Source organism: Fimicolochytrium jonesii, assembly GCF_025526975.1.
Source record: "Fimicolochytrium jonesii strain JEL569 chromosome Unknown EV422scaffold_22, whole genome shotgun sequence".
In the NCBI taxonomy this organism is placed as follows: domain Eukaryota; kingdom Fungi; phylum Chytridiomycota; class Chytridiomycetes; order Spizellomycetales; family Powellomycetaceae; genus Fimicolochytrium; species Fimicolochytrium jonesii.
The window spans coordinates 374,175-394,127 of record NW_026515689.1 but is presented as its reverse complement, the minus strand read 5'-3'; the positions used below and the strand labels follow the sequence as shown (position 1 = coordinate 394,127).

The 19,953-nt window shown below is 52.4% G+C and overlaps 8 protein-coding genes across 8 annotated transcripts; 4 read left to right on the top strand and 4 right to left on the bottom strand.

Moving 5' to 3' along the window:
* Positions 1-41: 41 nt before the first annotated feature.
* On the top strand, positions 42-1,663 carry EV422DRAFT_499170 (S-adenosyl-L-methionine-dependent methyltransferase; the record flags this gene model as incomplete). The annotated part of the gene is made up of 8 exons (XM_053068069.1): positions 42-209; positions 299-458; positions 505-666; positions 727-788; positions 849-904; positions 972-1,197; positions 1,262-1,367; positions 1,425-1,663. 8 exons carry the CDS (start codon positions 42-44, stop codon positions 1,661-1,663), a joined length of 1,179 nt encoding a protein of 392 aa, XP_052923368.1.
* Positions 1,664-1,899: 236 nt separating this feature from the next.
* On the bottom strand, positions 1,900-3,212 carry EV422DRAFT_508262 (uncharacterized protein; the record flags this gene model as incomplete). Its single annotated transcript, XM_053068730.1, has 3 exons — positions 1,900-2,328; positions 2,427-2,611; positions 2,714-3,212. 3 exons carry the CDS (start codon positions 3,210-3,212, stop codon positions 1,900-1,902), a joined length of 1,113 nt encoding a protein of 370 aa, XP_052923367.1.
* Positions 3,213-3,636: 424 nt separating this feature from the next.
* EV422DRAFT_602489 (putative DNA repair protein RAD51) lies at positions 3,637-5,433 on the top strand (the record flags this gene model as incomplete). The annotated part of the gene is made up of 7 exons (XM_053073721.1): positions 3,637-3,726; positions 3,791-3,935; positions 3,997-4,107; positions 4,176-4,362; positions 4,438-4,681; positions 4,755-4,876; positions 4,943-5,433. The coding sequence occupies 7 exons, from the start codon at positions 3,637-3,639 to the stop codon at positions 5,064-5,066; spliced, it is 1,023 nt and encodes a 340-aa protein (XP_052923366.1). The 3' UTR covers positions 5,067-5,433.
* Positions 5,434-5,453: 20 nt separating this feature from the next.
* On the bottom strand, positions 5,454-6,469 carry EV422DRAFT_569822 (ribosomal protein S17-domain-containing protein; the record flags this gene model as incomplete). Its single annotated transcript, XM_053072806.1, has 3 exons — positions 5,454-5,538; positions 5,614-5,990; positions 6,458-6,469. The coding sequence occupies 3 exons, from the start codon at positions 6,467-6,469 to the stop codon at positions 5,454-5,456; spliced, it is 474 nt and encodes a 157-aa protein (XP_052923365.1).
* Positions 6,470-6,657: 188 nt separating this feature from the next.
* Positions 6,658-10,463, top strand: EV422DRAFT_538452 (trypsin-like cysteine/serine peptidase domain-containing protein). Its single transcript, XM_053070975.1, has 8 exons — positions 6,658-7,073; positions 7,153-7,644; positions 7,717-7,789; positions 7,847-8,149; positions 8,220-8,685; positions 8,751-8,804; positions 8,869-10,083; positions 10,166-10,463. The coding sequence occupies exons 1-8, from the start codon at positions 6,764-6,766 to the stop codon at positions 10,217-10,219; spliced, it is 2,967 nt and encodes a 988-aa protein (XP_052923364.1). The 5' UTR covers positions 6,658-6,763; the 3' UTR covers positions 10,220-10,463.
* Positions 10,464-10,546: 83 nt separating this feature from the next.
* Positions 10,547-11,704, bottom strand: EV422DRAFT_538450 (uncharacterized protein). Its single transcript, XM_053070974.1, has 2 exons — positions 11,098-11,704; positions 10,547-11,039 (listed from the first exon to the last, which is right to left on the bottom strand). The coding sequence occupies exons 1-2, from the start codon at positions 11,528-11,530 to the stop codon at positions 10,843-10,845; spliced, it is 630 nt and encodes a 209-aa protein (XP_052923363.1). The 5' UTR covers positions 11,531-11,704; the 3' UTR covers positions 10,547-10,842.
* Positions 11,705-11,836: 132 nt separating this feature from the next.
* On the top strand, positions 11,837-13,900 carry EV422DRAFT_185033 (uncharacterized protein). The gene is made up of 7 exons (XM_053065167.1): positions 11,837-12,025; positions 12,086-12,154; positions 12,262-12,410; positions 12,471-12,890; positions 12,951-13,132; positions 13,221-13,375; positions 13,436-13,900. Exons 2-7 carry the CDS (start codon positions 12,130-12,132, stop codon positions 13,708-13,710), a joined length of 1,206 nt encoding a protein of 401 aa, XP_052923362.1. The 5' UTR covers positions 11,837-12,025; positions 12,086-12,129; the 3' UTR covers positions 13,711-13,900.
* A 3,388-nt stretch (positions 13,901-17,288) lies between these two features.
* On the bottom strand, positions 17,289-18,417 carry EV422DRAFT_569817 (uncharacterized protein; the record flags this gene model as incomplete). Its single annotated transcript, XM_053072805.1, has 7 exons — positions 17,289-17,412; positions 17,477-17,531; positions 17,603-17,690; positions 17,751-17,875; positions 17,940-18,159; positions 18,231-18,266; positions 18,349-18,417. The coding sequence occupies 7 exons, from the start codon at positions 18,415-18,417 to the stop codon at positions 17,289-17,291; spliced, it is 717 nt and encodes a 238-aa protein (XP_052923361.1).
* Between the last annotated feature and the right edge of the window lie 1,536 nt (positions 18,418-19,953).

The following is a 19,953-nucleotide window of genomic DNA, read 5'->3' as shown; positions in this document are numbered from 1 at the left end:
GCTCCGAAGTCGCGAGGACGAAAGAAGAATTGACACCACTCATGAAGCATCTTTGCGAGGAGATCAAGTTCAAAGGGCCAATATCTGTGGCGGAGTTCATGAGATCTGCCTTGACGCACCCGCTGGGGGGTTACTATATGAAGGGCGACGTTTTTGGCATTGCGGGTGATTTTACGACTTCTCCGGAGATTAGTCAAGTTTTTGGGGAGGTGCGTCCTGAGAAGCAGCTGGACAAAAGTTTTCGATTTCTTTGAACGAGAGACACAAAGGGAAGGAGGCTGATTTGCGTTGACTTCAGTTAGTCGGCATATGGTTCATCACATTATGGAAGCAACTGGGGTCGCCGAAGGACATACAAATTGTAGAGATGGGTCCGGGCCGTGGAACTCTGATGGCTGATATGCTTGGGGTGAATGAAAAATGTTCTCTTTGTCCAAGGAAGGCTTCGCAAGCTGATCGTCGATGCATGACAGGCATTAGGGCACTTTCCCGATGTGAAATCAGCCATCCATGGGGTCCACATGGTTGACGCGAGTCCTGGGTTGCAGGAGGTACAAGCGCAAAAGCTTGCCCCAAATGCTACCTTGGACAAATCGACAGCGTCAATCCGGCGTGATGATGATATAACGGTGCATTGGCACGAAAGTTTGGAGACAGTTCCTGAAGGTACTGCATCTCACGGATCCGCGCAAACTGACATTGCAGCTCATGCGAGTATGACATTAGGAATGTGCACGATGTTTGTTGCCCACGAATTCTTCGATGCCATGCCTATCTTCAAGTTCAAGGTAACTATGCTCAAGTAATGTATCCGATGTCTCTCACAGATGCTGACATTGGTCGCATAGTTGACGAAAGATGGATGGCGTGAGATTGTCGTCGGTTTGGACAAGTCCCCGGACAGGTGAGCTCACGTTCACAATCTCAGCGACCTTGGACTTCCTAGGACACGTGTTGACTTGATCTTGTAGCCAATATCATTTTTGCTTCACATTAGCCGACGGGCCAACGAAACCGTCCGCGATCATTATGCAATACGAGAAGTTTCAGAAGAACTTCAAAGAAGATGACCGGGTGGAAGTCTCCCCGGATTCTTATGCCGTGTCAAATCGGATAGCGCGAAGAATACAGAAGAATGGTGGTGGCGCGTTGTTTGTCGACTACGGCCGCAACTACACAGTGGGAGATAGTTTACGGGTTAGTGTGTATTTCGTCAGTTTGCTACGTCTGATGGTCGTGTTTCTCACACTCGAAGATCTAGGGTATTCGAAATCATAAGTTCACCGATGTGCTGAGTAAGCCCGGGGAGGCAGATCTGAGTGCGGATGTGGACTTCTCTTTCCTGCGAGAGTCTACCCATGGCATTGGTGAGTAACCATAAGGTGTCATTGTCCGAGGAAACGTGTCTCACCTTAGCCCACCAGCTGCCGCACATGGACCAATCACACAGTCAACGTTCCTGAGAGCGATGGGTATTGCACCGCGAATGAACATGTTGCTTCAGAACGCAGACGCGAAAACGAGAAAGGAACTGGCTACAGCCTTCGACCGACTGGTGAGTCCATCACAGATGGGCACGGTGTACAAAGTAATGGCGATAACGCAGGAGGGAGTGGAGGTTCCTTATCCATTTCAAGATGATCCATTGATGGAGAAGGCTTGATTCCCAACACATGTTCGAATGCAAGTGTAACATCCCATCAACCACAGCAGTAATCCCTGCCGCGTTCAACGATATACGGCTTATGTTTAACATAGACATTCCGGCGGAATTCCGCCTTAACATTGCAAATAGATAGTAACCCACAATCATTATGTGCAAGTCAAATCCAGGCGACCCGAATAGTACAATTTTGAAAGGGAATTTCTACATAACGGAAGAGAAGAACTCGAGATGCCTCATTCTGGCAGAGTTTGGCCACTGTCACCGAAAGGTGCTTCTTCGGCATTCGATCCAGATCGACTGCCCCCATCAGCATCAATATCCTCATGTCGTCCCGCGACTTCATTGCCTTTCCGGTCACCTACGGATGCAATTCCCGGTGTCTTCTCGTCATCACCGCTGTCTTCATCCTCCTCCTCCTCCTCAGGATGCCTGAATGCCCCATCCCGCTCTATATGCGGTGTTTGTGCTCTCGTGGGCGGCTGTGACCGTACCACCCTAGCAACCAGAGGCGACGAGAGAAGTCCTTCCTTCTCGAATTCTTGGGCATATGTTTCCGGGTATTTGGTCGTGTTTGCGAAGTAGATAAGGTTCCTCCGCCGATCCTCGTGCCAAGCTTCGCGGCTGTAGACGGGGTGGCTGCTTGCGAGTCTGCGGTGAAGCACCTGAGCGCGTGAGGGGTTATTGATTTCCACGCAGGAAGCGAGGACTGGGGAATGAATTGAAAGGTTTGATGCAGGCTCTGTTCCGCTTAGTTACGTACCTCGTTCGCTTCCTGTAACTCCTCGATTTGTCGTCGTTTAGCATATGAGCTTGGAGATGGTTTCTGAACCATAGGTTTGACCTGAAATTTCGAGTCCACGTTTGAGAATCCTCGCGGTGCTTGCATCTGTCGGGCCATGCGGTTAAGTAGAATGAGATTTTCCTCCTGGATGCGGTTCGCTCGTTCTACCATTGAGAGTTTCATTTAAGATGTTTTAGGACTTATTCGGGAGACTTGGCAATTCATTCATTCCCTCAGGTCAGAACCCTTGCATAACATGTGCATACCTTGCTCCTGTCTCATCTTTTTCAACCTCATGTCCAAATGTGAACATTTTTGGGGAGGTTTGTTGTCAATCGCGGGCTTCATACTCGCAATCTTTTCACGATGGCGCCGATTTGCTGTATCATCCCATCGTTTTGCCAGAAGGCGATTAGCACACTTATATACCGGACTGTATCTCCGGTGTAGTGTCCCGGGCGTCGCGGGGGGTAGCTTCTTTGGCAGTTCATTCGTCAATATTGATGAAATGGTGCTTTGGAGGGGTGGGCTGAGACCGCGATGTGCTGCGCTCGTCGGACGTGATTGCGGGGTTCTGCGCGGAGACGTTGACAGCTGATGGTGGTGTGAGGCCTCTGCTGCTCGCGATGCCTCATGTAAAGCTGGTTCTTTCGAGTTCGGTACGCCGTGGACGATGCGCTTGGGCGGGCTTGCTGGAGCGGATGACGGTCTCGTCAGCGTGAGTGGATGGGGATCCACTCGAACTGCCTGTCTCTCTCCACGCATTGTGCTTGCGTTGTGTCTCTGTTAGAAGCGATGTTGAGCGGAATGCTGAAGTTCCAGGGTGAACGCAAAAGCTTTTGCGCTCCGGTTGGAGATTCCCTTTCTCATCTTGCCGTCGACAGCAATTGAACTCCGCTGAGGATGACATAAGCGTGTCCGAATTATGAAGCATATCGGACATCAACGCACGACCAGGTTAGTGCCTTCACAGCCACCTGCCGAGATCAGCCATAAGGCCTTCGTGGTGGGAAAAAGTGCAACTCAGGCATCGTTCGAGCGGTGGTTGAAAATACGTTCTGGCACCAAAGGAGCATTGTGGTTCTTACCCCTCTATATCACCAGCAAAACACGGCTTGGCATTATCAGGCGGTGCGCGTGAAGTGGAAAGCATCTCGTTAAGGCGAGAACGGAAAAACACCACTACAAAATGGCAACCCCAGGGTATCAGGAGGAGCAGGCGGGCCTGGAGGAGGAGGAACAAGATCAGAATATGCCTATGAGAGTGCATAAGCTCGAGGTAATGGTTGCACTAGGTTGTCAGAGGAAACACGGCGCATCATCAACTTGGGAGCCTCTGCCAGGAATTTGGAATATCGTCCGGAGATATTTCGAAACTAGCCGGGGCCGGCTTCCACACGGTTGAAAGCATTGCTTTCACGCCAAAGAAGGCACTGCTGCTGATCAAAGGCATCTCCGAGGCCAAAGCGGACAAAATTCTCGCTGAAGGTACGAAGTTCTAGAACAGGTGGTCACATTGAGCGCATGTGCTCACTTTGGATTGATGTAGCGACGAAGCTTGTACCAATGCACTTCACCACTGCAACGGAGTTCTACCAACGGCGCAATGAGGTCATCATGATTCAAACAGGATCGAAAGAATTGGACAAATTGCTTGGAGGTGGGTCAAGTGTTCGCGTCAACGTCTCACACCTACCGCAGATATGAACGTCATGCCATCGTCTATAGGTGGTATCGAAACAGGCAGCATCACAGAAATCTTTGGCGAATTTAGAACAGGGAAAACGCAACTCTGTCACACGCTCGCGGTAATATGTCAGCTACCGACATCTATGGGTGGAGGGGAGGGGAAATGCCTATATATTGACACGGAGGGTACATTCCGGCCGGAGCGGTTGCTGTCTGTGGCAGAAAGGTACTAGGATAGGGGACAGCACGCTGATTTGACTCTGGAGGGTGGCTTTCCGTGTTCTAACGCATTCCCGACCAGATTTGGACTCAACGGGGAAGAGGTACTCGACAACGTCGCATACGCACGCGCACATCACACCGACCATCAGAAGCAACTGCTGATACAAGCAGCCGCCATGATGGCCGAGACGCGTTACAGCCTTTTGATAGTCGACAGTGCAACTGCATTGTACAGGACGGACTTTTCCGGACGTGGGGAATTGTCAGCGCGACAAATGCATCTCGCGCAATTCCTGCGGTTGTTGATGAGAATGGCGGATGAGGTGTGTATGATGATGTGACGATTCGATGCTGTGGCCCTCGGTTCTCAACAGATGCGTGTCTCTGCAATCTTAGTTCGGAGTTGCCGTGGTGATCACAAATCAAGTTGTGGCTCAAGTGGATGGCGCTGCAATGTTCAACACCGATCCCAAGAAGCCCATAGGCGGGAACATCATGGCGCATGCCTCAACAACTCGGTACGTTCTGTTCGAAAGCAAAAGCGGGAGGTCTTCCCTACCATCTGCTCACACATCTGTTCGCAGGCTATATTTGCGGAAAGGAAGGGCCGAGAACCGTATATGCAAAATCTATGATTCGCCCAATCTGCCGGAGGCAGAAGCCATGTTCTCCATCGGCGAAAATGGAATCGATGATCCCAAGGATTGAGATGTGTCGACTGGTGTAGATACTATTGTACGCGGCGAAGGTGTAGTGGGATGGAGTTGATGAAGGATTTGTACATGCAGGTACTGCGAATGTTTTTTTGATAATTCTGGAGTTATCATAACGGGACAACTGTAAAACATGTATGTAAAATAGACAGTGCACACACATATAATGAACATAACCACGAGTTTCGCGTTGGCAAGCGATACGTAGTTTTCCACGTCATGGCCGTGGGCATTTGGCATACATCAGCTACCATCCGGGGGGTCTGCGGCCCAAAGCGAGCTCCCACATTTCGCAGTCAGGCTTTAAGCGACAAAGGAATCATGTGTTCAATGTTATATTTTGTGTAGAGACGTCACAGTTCGAGGATTCCCTACGGCAAGCTTAGAACTTGGCGAAAGACTTGGCACCCTTGATGACCTTCTTCTGCACACGCAAAACGTTGAAGCGGACGGTCTTGGACAACGGCCTAAGTGAACAAAAATCATGATCAGCAAAGGAAAGAGAAACGTGGGAACCACACTCAAAAAACAGTTCAGCTTACCTGCACTGGCCAACGGTCACGACATCACCAACTTCGACACCGATGAAGGCGGGCGACATGTGAGCGGCCAAGTTCTTGTGACGCTTCTCGTAACGGTTGTACTTGGAGATGTAGTGCAGGTATTCACGACGAATAACGATGGTGCGCTCCATCTTTCCCACGGAGATGACGACTCCGGACAAGATACGACCACGGATGGAGACCTTGTCGGAGGTGAAGGGGCACTTCTTGTCGATGTAGTGGCCTTCGATGGCTTCACGAGGGGTCTTGAAGCCGAGACCGACTTCCTTGTACCACCTCTTGACGGTGGTCTTCTTCTTACCGCCAAGCTTGGGGTTCTGGAAGATACCCACTTGGGTCTGGAAGGCCTTTTGCGTCTATTGTTTGTGGGTTGGTCGAAAAAGGAACGGAGTAGGGTCAGCAATGCGCTATGTTGCAATGCCTATTGTAACCCTTCTCAGCGATTCCTTTGAGATCTTGGTTTTGCCAACTTGAAGAGAGTCTTTCCCTAGAGGTATGTAGACAGATTGCTAGTATCCCCACACTGCGACCCTTCGTTCTAGGATATCACCCCCAAGCCTCAGTCAAGACATTTCGAACAGGGTCGCCGCAGTGGGTCAAAGTAGCAAGCCTTTCCACTCCTCATACCTAGAGACACCTTCTACTAGTCCCAGCCTACTCTACCCGTTACGAAGTCCCGCTTCCCCACACACTTCCCGGCTCTTGTTGTCCTCTTTCTGCTTTTCGTCGAATTCGCCGTCTCCCTCGCTCCTCTATGCCCGACGTATCTGACCTATCTCCGCAAATACGGTCAAACCCAAGGCAGACTAAGAAGAGTGCCTACCTGTTCAGCCATCGTGCCTGCTTTGAGAGTCCGCTCGTGCTATGGGTGCCTGTGAGATTGGACTTTTTGGTAGAGGATTTCGGTCTTCGAGAGGGACGAGGGGAAGAAAACTCTTGAGGGCAGCTGGTCCAATCACGTGACTCACGGGGATGAGCCTAATCGAGACCCTTCCGCTTTGACAGCAGCGACTTCGAAATTCACAGATCCTCGTCCCAGTTTCACGTCGACTGCCTTGCACTACTACGAATTCGATCCCAACGTAGGAAACGATAACACGCCAAGTCCCTCAACGTTAACCCGCTAGCCATGGACGTAGACTCTCCGGTGCCTTCTGAGTTGGTCCCCGAGGTCATGGCCGACCTCGCACCGCCTCTCCCCGAAAGTGGGTACCCGCATAAGCGGAAACGCAGCAGATCAGACGGCATCCCGGCCAACTCCTTCAACAAGCGCCCGGAAAATGGCGCCCTACCAGCTACGAATGGATCAGAAATCGACGTCATTCCTCAGCACGCCCCGCAATGGCAGCAGACGATCGAGCAATCCATCCTATCCATTGTCAGTATTCGATTTTCCCAGGTCGCTTCTTTTGACACTGACGGGACAGATAGCTCCGAGGGTAAGCATATACTCTCACAGCTGATACAGGAATGGTTGCGCGGTACTTACTTGAGACCTCTTATTCTCTGCTCATATAGCTTCCGGGTTCGTGGTCGATGCGACAAGAGGGTTGATCTTAACGAACAGACACGTCGCTTGTGCAGGTCCCTTCTTTGGTGAAGCTGTGTTCCATGATCATGAGGAGGTGGACGTGTTTCCAGTGTACAGGGACCCAGTGCATGATTTCGGAATCCTCAAATTTGACCCAAGGAAAATTCGGTACATGCAAGTCCGGGAAGTCGAACTAGCTCCGCATTTAGCGCGGGTCGGTCTGGACATCCGAGTGGTTGGAAATGACGCTGGAGAGAAACTCAGCATTTTGGCTGGATCGATATCGCGACTGGACCGAAATGCGCCAGAATACGGAGAAATGACGTACAACGACTTCAATACCTTCTATCTCCAAGCTGCGTCTAGCACTAGTGGAGGGTCTTCGGGGTCGCCTGTGCTGAATATTGAGGGCAAAGCAGTGGCTTTGCAAGCGGGCGGTCATATGCGGGCCGCCACCGACTTCTTCTTCCCATTAGATCGTATGTTGGCGTATGAGCAGGGAAGATTTGGTGTATTCTCTTTTTGCTGAACTGGTGAGATCTTTCATACAGGGGTGGCGCGCGCCTTGAAATTCATCCAGGAAGGGAGAGCAGTTCCAAGGGGTACTATCCAAACGCAATTCATGTAAGTTGTAGAGGCGGTGTCCCCAGATCCCTTGGACACCATTGACTCTTAGCGCAGGCACCGACCATTCGATGAAGTTCGGCGGCTAGGATTGAAACAGGAAACAGAAGCATTCGTGCGCAAAACCTTCCCGAAGGAGGTTGGAATGCTTGTGGCGGAAACGGTGGTCCCCAAGGGCCCAGCGTCGGCAGTATTGGAGGAAGGAGATATACTCCTCAGTGTAAACGGCGTACATATTACCAAGTTTGTGCCTCTGGAGTCCATTCTCGATGACAGTGTTGGGAAGGCGATCACAGTTGTCATTCAGCGTGGCGGTGTAGACATGGAGTTTACTATCACGGTGCAGGATCTGCATACCATGTAAGCCAGCATTGCGGGGATGCCTATGGTGGTCGAAATGCCTCTTACTCGTGATTTCCGCACCATCCAGCACCCCAGATCGGTATCTCGAAGTTGGGGGAGCTAAGCTAAACGATGTCTCGTACCAGCTGGCGCGTCAATTTTGTGTTCCGGTGGAGGGTGTCTATGTGGCGGAGCCATCCGGCATGTTCCGGTTAGACGGAGCCGACCAAGGGTGGATCATCAGTTCAATCGACACGAGGCCGACACCGAACTTGGACGCCTTCATTGAAGCATTCAAAAACATCCCAGATCGCGAGCGCATTCCTGTGGAGTACTACTCTATTCTGGATGTCCACACTAAGAGTGTGGCGATCGTTGACGCTGAGAGACACTGGAGCGGCTTCAGACTTGCAGTCAGAAATGATAAAACCGGTTTCTGGGATTACACTAAACTGCCGGAGGGGCCAGCTCCCAAAGTCTGGAAACCCATTACCGCTACGTTTGCCACTCTCGACCAGAGCCTCGGAGTATCCGCAACTCTGTTCCATTCATTGGTAAGTTCTGCAGCATCAAACCGAGCGTATAGACAAACTCCCTGATCCTTCTTATATTCTTGCAGGTAAAGGTCAGCATCTACATTCCGTGTCGTATTGAGGGGTTCCCGAAGTCCAGGGTAAGTTGTGCGCTCTGCACTGGCTCTTGTAAGGTCGGCTCTTAACTGTCCTTCATTCGTGTAGAAAATGGGGGCTGGTCTTGTGCTAGATGCCGAGAAAGGACTTGTTGTTGTTGGTCGTAGCGTCGTCCCATACACTTTGGGGGACATTATGCTCACATTTGCGGACTCCATCATCATTCCCGGAAAAGCCATTTTCCTCCACCCCATCAACAATTTCGCCATCATTCAGTACGATCCCAGCCTTCTTGGCGCAACACCTGTTAAGAGTGCCCCTGTCAGTGACGTCAAGCTTGGCCAAGGGCATCGCGTCACTCTCATCGCACTGAATCACAATCAGAGGCCCGTCGGCGTTGAGACGACAGTCACGGACATAACAGCTGTGACGATTCCTTATTCCGGCACCCCGCGTTTCAGAGCCATCAACTTCGATGCCATAACGTTGGACACACCCTTGGCTCAGCAATGTTCTGCTGGAGTTTTGGCGGACTCGAAAGGAAAGGTGCAGGGAATCTGGTTGAGCTTCCTTGGCGAGCATACAACGTCGGGACATGACCAGGAGTATCATCTCGGCTTCGACATCAACTCTGTCATCCCCATCCTTCGAAAGCTACAGGCCGGTGGTGTTCCCCGTCTTCGTGGACTGGCCATCGAAGTGACGCCTGTGCAAATGTCGCAAGCACGGCATATGGGTTTGAGTGACGAATGGGTCCACCGAGTCCAGGAAGCGAACAAGGAGAGGCGTCAGCTGTTCCTCATTCGTCGTACGGAAAATGAGAGCGCCACGTCTCGTGTTCTCAAAGATCTGGACGTCATTCTCAGCGTTTCGGGCAAAGTGGTTACACGCGTCCAAGAGTTGGAGCTGTCCGAAGAGTGGCCCGAGGAAGTTGATATGGTCATTTTGCGGAACAAGACGGAGATGAGCATTAGGGTTCCCACAACCGAATTCGACAACGAAGGTGTCAAGCGGGTTGTCTTCTGGGCAGGCGCGGTTCTCCACGAACCCCACCGTGCTTGTCTGCAGCAGTCGCGAAGTCTACCTTCTAAGATCTACGTTTCAAGCCGATCCAAAGGAAGTCCTGCATACATGTATGGCATTACCACCACGCACTGGATTGTCGCCGTCAACGGGCAGAGCGTTACCACGCTCGATGACTTCGTCGACGCCGTGCGCGGTCTGAAGGATGGTGAATACGTCCGTGTCAAATGCATCAGCTTCGATCTTGTTCCATGTGTCTTGAGCGTCAAGTTGTGTCTGCACTACTGGCCCACATCTGAGGTAAGGGCGGCCTGTATATTGCGCATTCCAGGCTTTCGTCACTGTGAGATTCGGAGCTTCGCCCCTGATTACTGTACTCCAGATCGTCCGAGACCCGGAAGCGAACTCCGGATGGAAGAAGAACGTCATCGAATGAAAGAAGGCAACGACTCACGAGGTTGTCTAACCCGCGCACAACTCTCCGCTCCGCCAATTGTAAAAAGCATCATCCTGAAGCTTAGAGGAACCCATTCCTGACTAGTCACAATCACATAGCCCAAAGCCAAACCCTGCAACCACACCCCTCTGTATATTTTACCAGCCATATCTCCACGAGTCACACATTAAGATAGTGTATTTAATCATCATTTTGTTTCTTGGGGACGTTTGGCCGCTTGTCGGTTTCTCTTACAAACAGTACTGTCGAATGTGTTGAAACTCCCACTGGACGCGGAATGGCCTTTTTCCTCCAGCAACTGCAAACGTGACGGAGATAGCTCTTACATTGTATCGCTGAAGGGGTGCGGGCTCCTTTACAAAGCTTGCACATGAACGTCGGCTCCATTCCTGAACATCCCCGTACAGGCATTATGAATATCATCATTCAAGATCGTGCGCGTTTCTATTCACAATACCAAACTATTGACTTAATGTTATTGTCTACTGTAGTCTGATGGGATGTCCTGCGCGAACTGGGCAAGGGGCGATAGGTTCTACCGATCTACCACGAGCTCCATTCCATCTTGGGAGTGAGAATGCCATCCCGCATATCTCGCTAGTCTAGAAGCTGTCATCGCTACTCTGGTACGCCGTGTCGAGGGAATACCGCTGGACAGTCGACAAGGGCCAACGCCTAAGGCACTCCTCCGCGTCTACGCAGCGTCCGTCTTCCTCCTCCACCATTCCTAGTATCCTCTCGTACTTTCGTCTATTTTTGCTCATCGCTTTGGAGATCATCGTACACCGCATAGAGGCATCTGCTAATTGAGTAAGTGGACGGGAGAACGCCGTTTGAGGAAGCAAAGGATGCCTTACCAAGGTCGCCAAAACGCACGACTCGACTGGGGGCGACGTCGAAGCTGGTTGCTCCGTGAGATCTATACATCCGCAACGTGTCGGCGGACGATCTAACGGTCATCAAGGGCAGTAAGGCGTCTGCTTTTGGCGGTGGGAATCCCAAATCGTCGTTTTCGCTTCCTTCCTCGTCCTGTGTGAGAATCATCTGTTTCTGATCGGTCGAAGCGCATAAAACTGTCAAGAAGGTGATGGGTCCCGGCATTGGCGGCGTGACCGGTCTGCTAAGCTCGTCGTAGAAAATGGAGTCGAATATCGACGGCCGCAGCGGCAGCAGAGGGACATGAAGCAGCGGAAGTACCGGGGAACCGTCGTACTTCTCAGACTGTCGAACTTGCTTTCGCGCGCGCCATCCTTTTCCTAGACTGAGCGCCTTCCGTGGGAATCCGACCATCGCCTGCTGGGTGCTATCTGTGGCCTCGGACAAGAGGACTAGTCTTCGCCTATGGATGCTCAGCGCGAACTAACTGGATGGAGCGGGCAGCGATGGTGGAGGGTATTCGAGACCTTTTTTTTTCGTGGGAACCTGGTCAAGTCTGGAGGAAAGCGTGGGAAAATGGAATGTGGCTTCGAAGTAAATGGCTGCTCCTGGAGGATCCCGCTGAGCACGTGACTACGCGGTGTCGAATTCCTGTCAATTGGGCCTGTGCACACGTCACCCCCAAGCGGAGAGTCATTCCGCTGCAAATTGTGGGTGCGGCGCGGGGGGACGGAACGGCCACCGGGTGACCCGACCCGTCAAGGGTACTCCAAGCCTTGGTACTGTTTCCTAGCGTTTATTCACCGGGTCGTCTCCCTCTTTCTACTCTCTTGGCGTTTTCCAGTGGAGGTAACATTTAACTCACGCACCACGCAGTTTCCATAACAGTACCGTTTTCAAGAATTCCTGGTAAAGCATCGTTTCTGGAAAACTCTGCTGGGGACTTCCTACAACTTTTTCGGTTACCAGGGATAAATGGGTAGTGCTAAGCCCATTTACTGAAGCAAAAGAAGATGCCAGACCTCGCAGAGGCAGTTGGTCAGTAAGACGAGACCTAACTTTTGAGATGGTGTTGTCATTGAACTGAGGATTTGCGAAGTAAAGCAAAATGCCCGATCGCCTAACAGCGCAATCTCTTTTCCAAGCAGAACAGCGTACCTCTCAGAAACGGCCGTTCCCGGACGACCTGAGCAATAGCATATCCCTAAATTCCGGCAGCTATGCTGGTGTTGTCCCTACCTCGCAAAAGATTGGAACTTCCGATCATCATCATCATCAGAACGGCAACAAGAAGGTAGAAAAATCAGATGGAGAACTCGCTGCCGGATGTCCTCTCACTCTCATCTGTTTAAAGATCTGTATATCACCTTCGGATTCATTTATGGCATCACCATTCGAGCCCTCCTTTGCCTCTTATGTAGAACAAACGCCATCCACACCCTCATCCAGGGACTTTACTGCATCAAATCCGCCTCTTGCCAACACTACTATCATCTCCAGCGGAGTGGGACCAACACCTGCTGCCTCCCCGAGAAATCAACCACAGACGCCAGGAGCCCCAGCAGTGACCCCAACAGCATCCACTACCACTACTAAGCTCCGAACTGCATCCGGACCCAGCAGTGGCGCATCTCTCGATGAGCTGCAGGCAGAGAATAAGCTGTTGCGGCAGCGGCTGGCAAAATTCCAGTCAGAACTGGAGAAAAGATCCCAACCGGAGAGCTCCATGATTCTCAAGTTGGCGAAGAAGGACCAAGATATCGGCGCTTTAACGGTACCCTCTGAGTGAAGTGCAGAGCCGCTTCGGATAAACCATAATGATTTCAATCCGTAGGCCGAATTGCAAGCCCTCAGACGTCAGCAATCAGATCGCGACCTGGAAAGTTCGCCCACGAAGCTGCTGGATCCAACATGGGCTCTACTGTACGGTGCAATGAAGAAAGAAGTTGAGGAGAAAAACAAAAAGATCGAACATCTGCAGCGAGAGATATTGGGCGTGAGCTTCACGCCGTATAGGTAACGAGGCGAAGTCTCCGTTCGCACGATAGTGATGTGAAACTGGATGCTTATCGGCAGCTTCCGCTCTCGCATATATGGCTCACAGCATCACCGGCAAAAAGCTCGTATCGAAGCTCAAAGCTCTTCAGACCGAGAACGAAGAGCTAGGCAAGCAGCTGTACCAAGGAAGAGTCGAGCAACTGCAGACAGCGCTCGCCATGGAGAAGGCCGTTGTTGAGAAGTTGGAGAGAAGATTGAGAGGCAAGGGTCTGTCCGTCAGCGCGCATCGCAAACGACAACTGATCGGTAACGTCCGCATAGAATCCGACCAGCTGTCTTTGGAGCTTGACCGGGAAAACGAGGCAATGCAAGAAACCATCTTCGAGCTGCAGCACCGCCTCCATGACCATGAACCTAAAGGCCTGCATGAGCGGCCACAGCAACAGCTTCACGAGAGATCTGGCGGTGCACGAGACGAATCTGAACCTTCTGTCGTCCGGGGCCTACAGGAAAGTGTGGACAGTCGGAAACCACAGGGGAGCTCGGATTCTGAGGCTGATGCTCCGGAGGTCGAAGATGCCGCCTTGGAGGAATGATTGCAGGATGAAGACTTGCGGCAGATGGAGATCTGAACCAAGAAACAATCTCTCTGCGAACTGAAGCACCGAAGGGGAAGACACCGTGGGGGTGGGTTAGCAGACCGTAGCAAGAACATGAGGGCGGGAGCGAAGCAATTGACGGTCTGACCTCTTTTGGCGTTGGGTGTGTGCGAGCTTTTCAGCCTGTAGCTATTTACCTATTCTTGGAATGATTTTGTAAAACTTTCATTCCGGCTGTCCGAAACCGGGAGCGATTGAGGCGACGTAGGTGTCCTTTCACCTTCTAACTGAGGAGTGTCCATAGCTATACATAGCGAACTATTTCTAGACTAGGTCCTCCTCGCCCTTGAAGGTAAGGGCATACTCTCAGAGAGTCTCATACCATCACTATTTCGTTTTTGACGATCGCTCGAAGTCCGACATTGAAACACCCAACGTTGTCCCTCCTACCCTCGAAGCCGCACGCTTCGTTCCCGCACTTGAACACCTTGTTCGATCCAATTTTGTGGTGAACAAGGTCGCAGAAAGGACATTGTTTGGTGGTGTACTCCTCCGTCGTGCACAGGACATCCTTCGTCTCGCGAGGATCGGCCAAGGCCTTGGCGAACATCCTCTGGCGAAAGGCGTGGTGCGATATCCATCGCATCGCCTTGCGAGTGGTCTTGTGGAGCGTGAACCTGCCCTCCTTGGGGGGTGCGTTCAACGCCTCTCGTTCTCGCAAGGGCGGGAGTTTGAGCTGCTTTCGTGGCTTCCGGACCATCCCTGCCGTCATGAATTCGGGGAGGACGACCATGTCATAACATCGGACGGGATGGTTGGCAAACGCCCCGTGCGCTTGGCCCCGTGCGCTCACAATGGTCTTCATCCGGTCGTATAGCCTGGATATGTGACGTTCGCGGTTCTTTCGCCAGTGCCGTTTCTTCTTCCGTTTCTTCCCCTTCGCTCGTTTTCTCTGCCTCTTGCGCCTCCGGTGAGCCGGACGACCTCCCGGCATGGTCGCTCCCGAATCCTTGCGGCTTGGCAGGGTGATTTCGTTGTGAAGGTTGGAGAGTTTGTCCACCAAATCTGGGTAGATGTCGTAAAACCTGCGGCGATGCGCGTCGAAACACGTCCATGGCACTCTGCTCCCCGGATCGATGGAACACTGGTTGCCGTCAGGACGGGTAGAGCCACTCGTGACGTCGGATCCAGCTTTTCGCACGTCTAGGTACGCAGTCAATTATCACCACATCATAACTTAACTATAGAAATCAAACCTAAGGTTCGAATAGGACGTTGGTCACTAGGGTGAATTTGAGTTAGTCACAATAACCAGATATTATGAAAAGATTTTGGGATTTGTCGATCCAAGTCTCCTACAAAAAATACATGAGAAGGGACGATCGGAAAAACGCGCGCAAGAGAATGCAAGGATACCTTGTTGTTTGCGCGAAGAAACTCTGCAATATATATACAGTCAAGTACAATAAAGCAGGTCACCCACGTGAGGCGACGGTCGGCCCCCAGAGCAAACAGCCAACGCCGTCGCCAAGATTGCCAAGAGGCCGACATTCTTCGACATTTTGACAACCCCAGGCAAGTATGGCTGATCTCTTCTGGGAAATCAGTACTCTCCCCATTGTGTGCTGGTGTGGTTGTCGAGTGCTGGGGTTGTCAAAATGTCGGAGGCAATGTCGGCATCTCGCCCGTGGCTGTTTGCTCCGGGGGCCGACCGTCGACGACGTGGGTAACCTGCATTATTGTACTTGACTGTACTTAGTTCTTCTTTCGTGCCTTTCTCGGTGCTGGTAGAGTTGAAGAACTCTTCTGGCGTCGGGAGTGCTGTCGTTGTGAGCGAGGGAGCCGACGTCGTAAAGGCGGACATTTCCTGGCGACCGAACGCGGGGTAGAACGCGGCCTTCGCACCTCCTCTTCCTTCCAGCAGGAGGCTTATAGTCCTCGTCTTCCGCGTCGTCCACCCCGGCAACAGGGTGCTTCCCCTCCGGCTTCGCGCGTTCCACCACCTCCACCACCCCTTCATCGTCCGACAACGATATGCCCGCCTCCACCGGTGATTGCGCTCGACTGCCCCTCCTGCTCCCACGACGACTCTCCACCTCCTCATCCAGCTCCACCGCCTTTCTCCTCTTTGTAGCGAGCTCGGAATGCTCGCGGGCTGCGGTCGCAGGCTGCCGGCGGTGAGTGGACTCGGCTGTTGGCGTAGACGACGACGACGTGGCAGCGGCTCGCTTGGGTTTTGCGGCCTGGGCTCTCAGCTCCTTCATTCTCTTTGCCTGCGCTGCGCGCGCTGCCTCCTGGGCTGCGATCTCCGCGGCAAGGTCCGCTTCATCTTCCAACGCCATTTCCAAACTGGGACAAGATGTTGCTGCCGCTGACTTCACTACCCTACTGCTGTTTGCTTCGAGGTTGTGCTTTCGACGTGCTCAGAATGCTCCCTGGCAGGATGCGGGGCTCAGAATGCTCTCTGCCCTTCGCAATTGCTGCCCTTCGCAACGGCGGGCCTACGAAGTATAGTGCGGTAGAAGAAAAGTGACGTATCACAGTGTAGCATAGGGCTCCAAGGCGCGCGCGAGAGTGCGTTCCCCTTCTTAGAGTATCTCCAGCCGAAGGATGGCGATTGAAGAATATGCGGGCTGGGAGGATAGCCGAAACGATTGCGCTACGGACGCCGTTGTCGGATACGAGGTTGCCGAAACGAGGTTGCCGAGACGAGGATGCTCTGGAATTCGTTGCCGGATGGATGGATTGTTGTTGGGAAGGGATGGATGGATCGATGTCCGTTCGTCGCCGTGGATACTTATGAAAATCGATAAGAGCGCGCGGTACGGCGTAGGAATGTCGTGGAAATGGCCAAACTCGAAGTCAGGCGCCCGGAGGAAACGATTGGTTCGTTGGACTGCGACGGTTGCGGTTATCTATGGATTGCTGTACTTCCCCAGTGGTCTACGTCTCCATTCTCCACCAGAATGTGGTAGGCAGGGGATATAGATGTGGGCTTCAGGACTCGTTGGGAGTGCTGTAGGAGGTATCCCCAACGTTGTTTGAGTGGACTGAGCAATTTGATTCGGATGATCTTTGTGAAGTGGATTGCAATTGCGAGATCTTGGTTGGTTTCAAAGTGACGGTGACGGCAGCAAGTCAAAGCAGCCCTGGCCGGTGACTTTTGGGTTGCACACGGAGGCTTGGCGAACCCGTCGTACCCGGATATCTGGCTGGCCTACTGGATGTGCACCCTTGCGCACCATGTCCGGATGGGGATTCTGTGAAGCATTCCGCAAAGTTGGGCAAGGAGGTAGAAGATGCATATGGGGATGCATACCTGGTGTCTCCTGCAGATATATATCCATCCCCATATTCGCTGCACACACGACAGCATGAACACAATGCCAGCATCCACCGACAAGCCGACAGCCAGGCTTCCCAGTACTCTTCCTATAGTTCTTCCTACGCAGGGTACAGCGGCAGCGCTAGTCAGTCTTTCGCTATGTGAATATCTTTGCTTCCGGGGTCCCCGATCTGATCGACCTCAACCATAGAGGTCCGGCTCCACAAAAAGCCCAGATTCTCCATCTACTTTACATTCTACGCTTTTCGCTCTTCACGGTCTTCTTCTTCTGGTTCTCCTTGTCGAGCCTCTGTTTTTCCAGCAACTCTTTGTCTCGCTGCACTTTCTTCTGATGATCGGCCTGCGCTTTGGCTCTGTAAGACCGAAGTGCAAGGTAAGTTGACCTGGGAAGGTAAGGCGCGGTACCCTAAGACGCACCTCTTCGCCTGTTCTTCCTGCCGTATCCGTTCCGCATTATCGTTTTTAGCTAACACTACCGGAAATGGAGATCAGCCCACCACTGGCGCAATGAGATGGTCCTGGTTAGTGGCCTCGCATACTCACAGTCTCTCTCACCGCCCTTTTTCCGTGTAGACACGGACTCCGCCGCCCCATCAGCTGTTTCGACAATATCGTCCGTCTCATATGCGTACTGCCATCGAAACTATTCAGCTTGTCAGCACTCATCTAGCTACTTCAATGTTCTATTTACCTGCGCTAGTAACCGTTCTCGGGCCAGTCTTTCGGAACTTGACATGGCCTTTTTCGTCTTTGATTGATCGTCGTGCTGGGGGTCTTTGGATGAACGATTCGATTGCAATGCCTCCAGTTCCTTCTCTACAAAGGAATTATAGGAAACGCAGCCATAGGATCCATCCGGTTTCTGCAGGTGGCAACGTACGCTTCGCGGCTTCTAATGCCTTCAGTCTTTCCTCCTCTTCTCGCTTGGCCGCCTTTTCCCGAAACTCCGCATTTCGCTTCAACAGCTCGTCGACGACTGGCTCCACGTTCGCTTCGTCGGACGTTGCCTCACCGAGGAACTCCACTATCACTTCGCGTTTTTCCTCTTCCTCTATCGTATCCTGTTCTACCCCGTTACATGCCACCAGTGAGAAGTTGCACTAGTTCGCCCAGAAGGAAAGGTGTGGGGCACGTGGCGCCGCAAAAGGCAAAAGCGGCGAAAGCTACAAACCTCAGTGCAGAGTTGGGTTATATATTCAGCAAACGTCTAGACAGCGGAATATGCGACCACGTTGTTATTGTTAGCACATTGGCCGAGGTGGGAAGCATTGTCAGTCACGACAGCCTACCTCGTCGGTAATCTTCAGTTCACTCTCCAGCTTGCTGGCCAGCCAAGTATCCCAGTCAATATCTGCCATTTTTTTTTGCCGCACAACCGAGTCCTCTATTCTATGGCTGCAAAGCAGACAGAGTCTTAGGGCGAATCCGGCAGTGGTCCGGTGTGCCGACCGGGGGAAAAGGCAGGGCTCATATGACCAGCGGCTCGCCGCGACGGCGCGCCGCATCTGTGACTCTTCTACCATTTCACCGACAAGGCAGGCCCCGGCTTGACGCTTCCTTCCCAACACAATTTGCGAGCATCGTCACCACCAAATCACCAGCAGGTAATAACCACAATCCCTCACCGTTGTCAGCTTCATTGCCACAGAATTGATGTGGTTTCTTTTGACACACAGCTATCCCAGCAATCAAACAACCCTGCAAGACTGTACTGATCTTGGCTGTGCTGGAGCGAGCAACTGACCTTGACACAATCATGGTGTTGGAATCAGCTTGTTCTGCTAGAGTGGTCTACAACAGACATCATCTCTAGCAGGCACGCAAAGGGACACGCTTAGATCTGTACCCACCACGGTTGCTTGAGGCAGCGTGCATTGGGGTGCCCTTGTGGTTGGCTACTGTGGTGGCCTTGTGGTTTTCACCATGGCCAGAAAACCATGCAACCGAGTTGGAGTGCAACCGAGCTGGAGATGCCTACGTCGGTGCAGCTGCTTTGAACGGGGGAGGAGGAGGTGGGGGAGGAGGAGACCAGGGACCCGGCGGGAGTGTGGATAGGAGGATTGCACAATCAGTGGCCGGTGCACCACTTCTGCTGTTCGCCGGGGGGTGCATCGCTGAGCTGAACTGAGGCAAGCGCAGAGCTGAGGCAGAGACTTATGACAGCGGCATGGAGAACCAAAGCGCCGGTGAGAATGATGTGGAGAACAAAGGTGACAACTCTTACAGCCTGCATTCGATGTTATGAATGGGCGGAGCCGATGGAAATAGAGGCGACTTGTGGTGCAGGTTGTTGACAGGTAATGGTATTCAGACCGAAACAAGAACTAGAACAAGACTAGGAAGAACTGGTGTTGATCTGCTGGGGGATCAGGAAGTGGGGAGCTCAGGGGAGGCGGCTATTTATGTTTTTCTGGGAAGGCTGGGGAAGCGTGGGGAAGCAGAAGGGTACGGAATGAGAGGGAAGCCAAGAGAAGCGCCAAGGGTGGGGAAGCATAGAAACAGAAGACTGGGGATGGGGTGGCTACGCTGAGGCTGTGGGCGGGTACGTGGGGAAGTATGGAGAAGGGTTTGTAAGCACCGAGTGTTGGGAGGTGTGGCTACGTGCGGCTGCGTGGAGAAATGAAGGCAGTAGCAGGTGTGGGGTAGCGCGGCTGCGTGCGGCTGCGAGGTTTGGCAGATGTCAGGTTTTGACAGGGAATTGACATTGACTGACTGTTGGGATGCTGTCATGAGGTAAGCGCATGGTATGGACGCGTCGTCAATAACATTCAAGGCATCAGCATCCAATATGTTGCATGGTCTAGCGGCACGGTGATGAAGCCACAACCATGATGGAACCGCTTTCTGAAGAAGACTCCCATTACTTCACGCCGCCCACCATCTCTGGTGAGATC

Bases quoted from the DNA above. Each gene is read 5' to 3' on its own strand.
- EV422DRAFT_538452 (XM_053070975.1), top strand. From the start codon at position 6,764: ATGGACGTAGACTCTCCGGTGCCTTCTGAGTTGGTCCCCGAGGTCATG. The intron at 7,790-7,846 runs GTAAGTTGTAGA...CTCTTAGCGCAG, and splicing joins ACTATCCAAACGCAATTCAT to GCACCGACCATTCGATGAAG. The intron at 8,686-8,750 runs GTAAGTTCTGCA...ATATTCTTGCAG, and splicing joins CAACTCTGTTCCATTCATTG to GTAAAGGTCAGCATCTACAT.
- EV422DRAFT_538450 (XM_053070974.1), bottom strand. From the start codon at position 11,530: ATGGTCGGATTCCCACGGAAGGCGCTCAGTCTAGGAAAAGGATGGCGC. The intron at 11,040-11,097 runs GTAAGGCATCCT...CTCAATTAGCAG, and splicing joins CGTGCGTTTTGGCGACCTTG to ATGCCTCTATGCGGTGTACG.
- EV422DRAFT_185033 (XM_053065167.1), top strand. From the start codon at position 12,130: ATGCCAGACCTCGCAGAGGCAGTTG. The intron at 12,155-12,261 runs GTCAGTAAGACG...CTCTTTTCCAAG, and splicing joins AGACCTCGCAGAGGCAGTTG to CAGAACAGCGTACCTCTCAG. The intron at 12,411-12,470 runs GTAGAAAAATCA...ATCTGTTTAAAG, and splicing joins ATCAGAACGGCAACAAGAAG to ATCTGTATATCACCTTCGGA.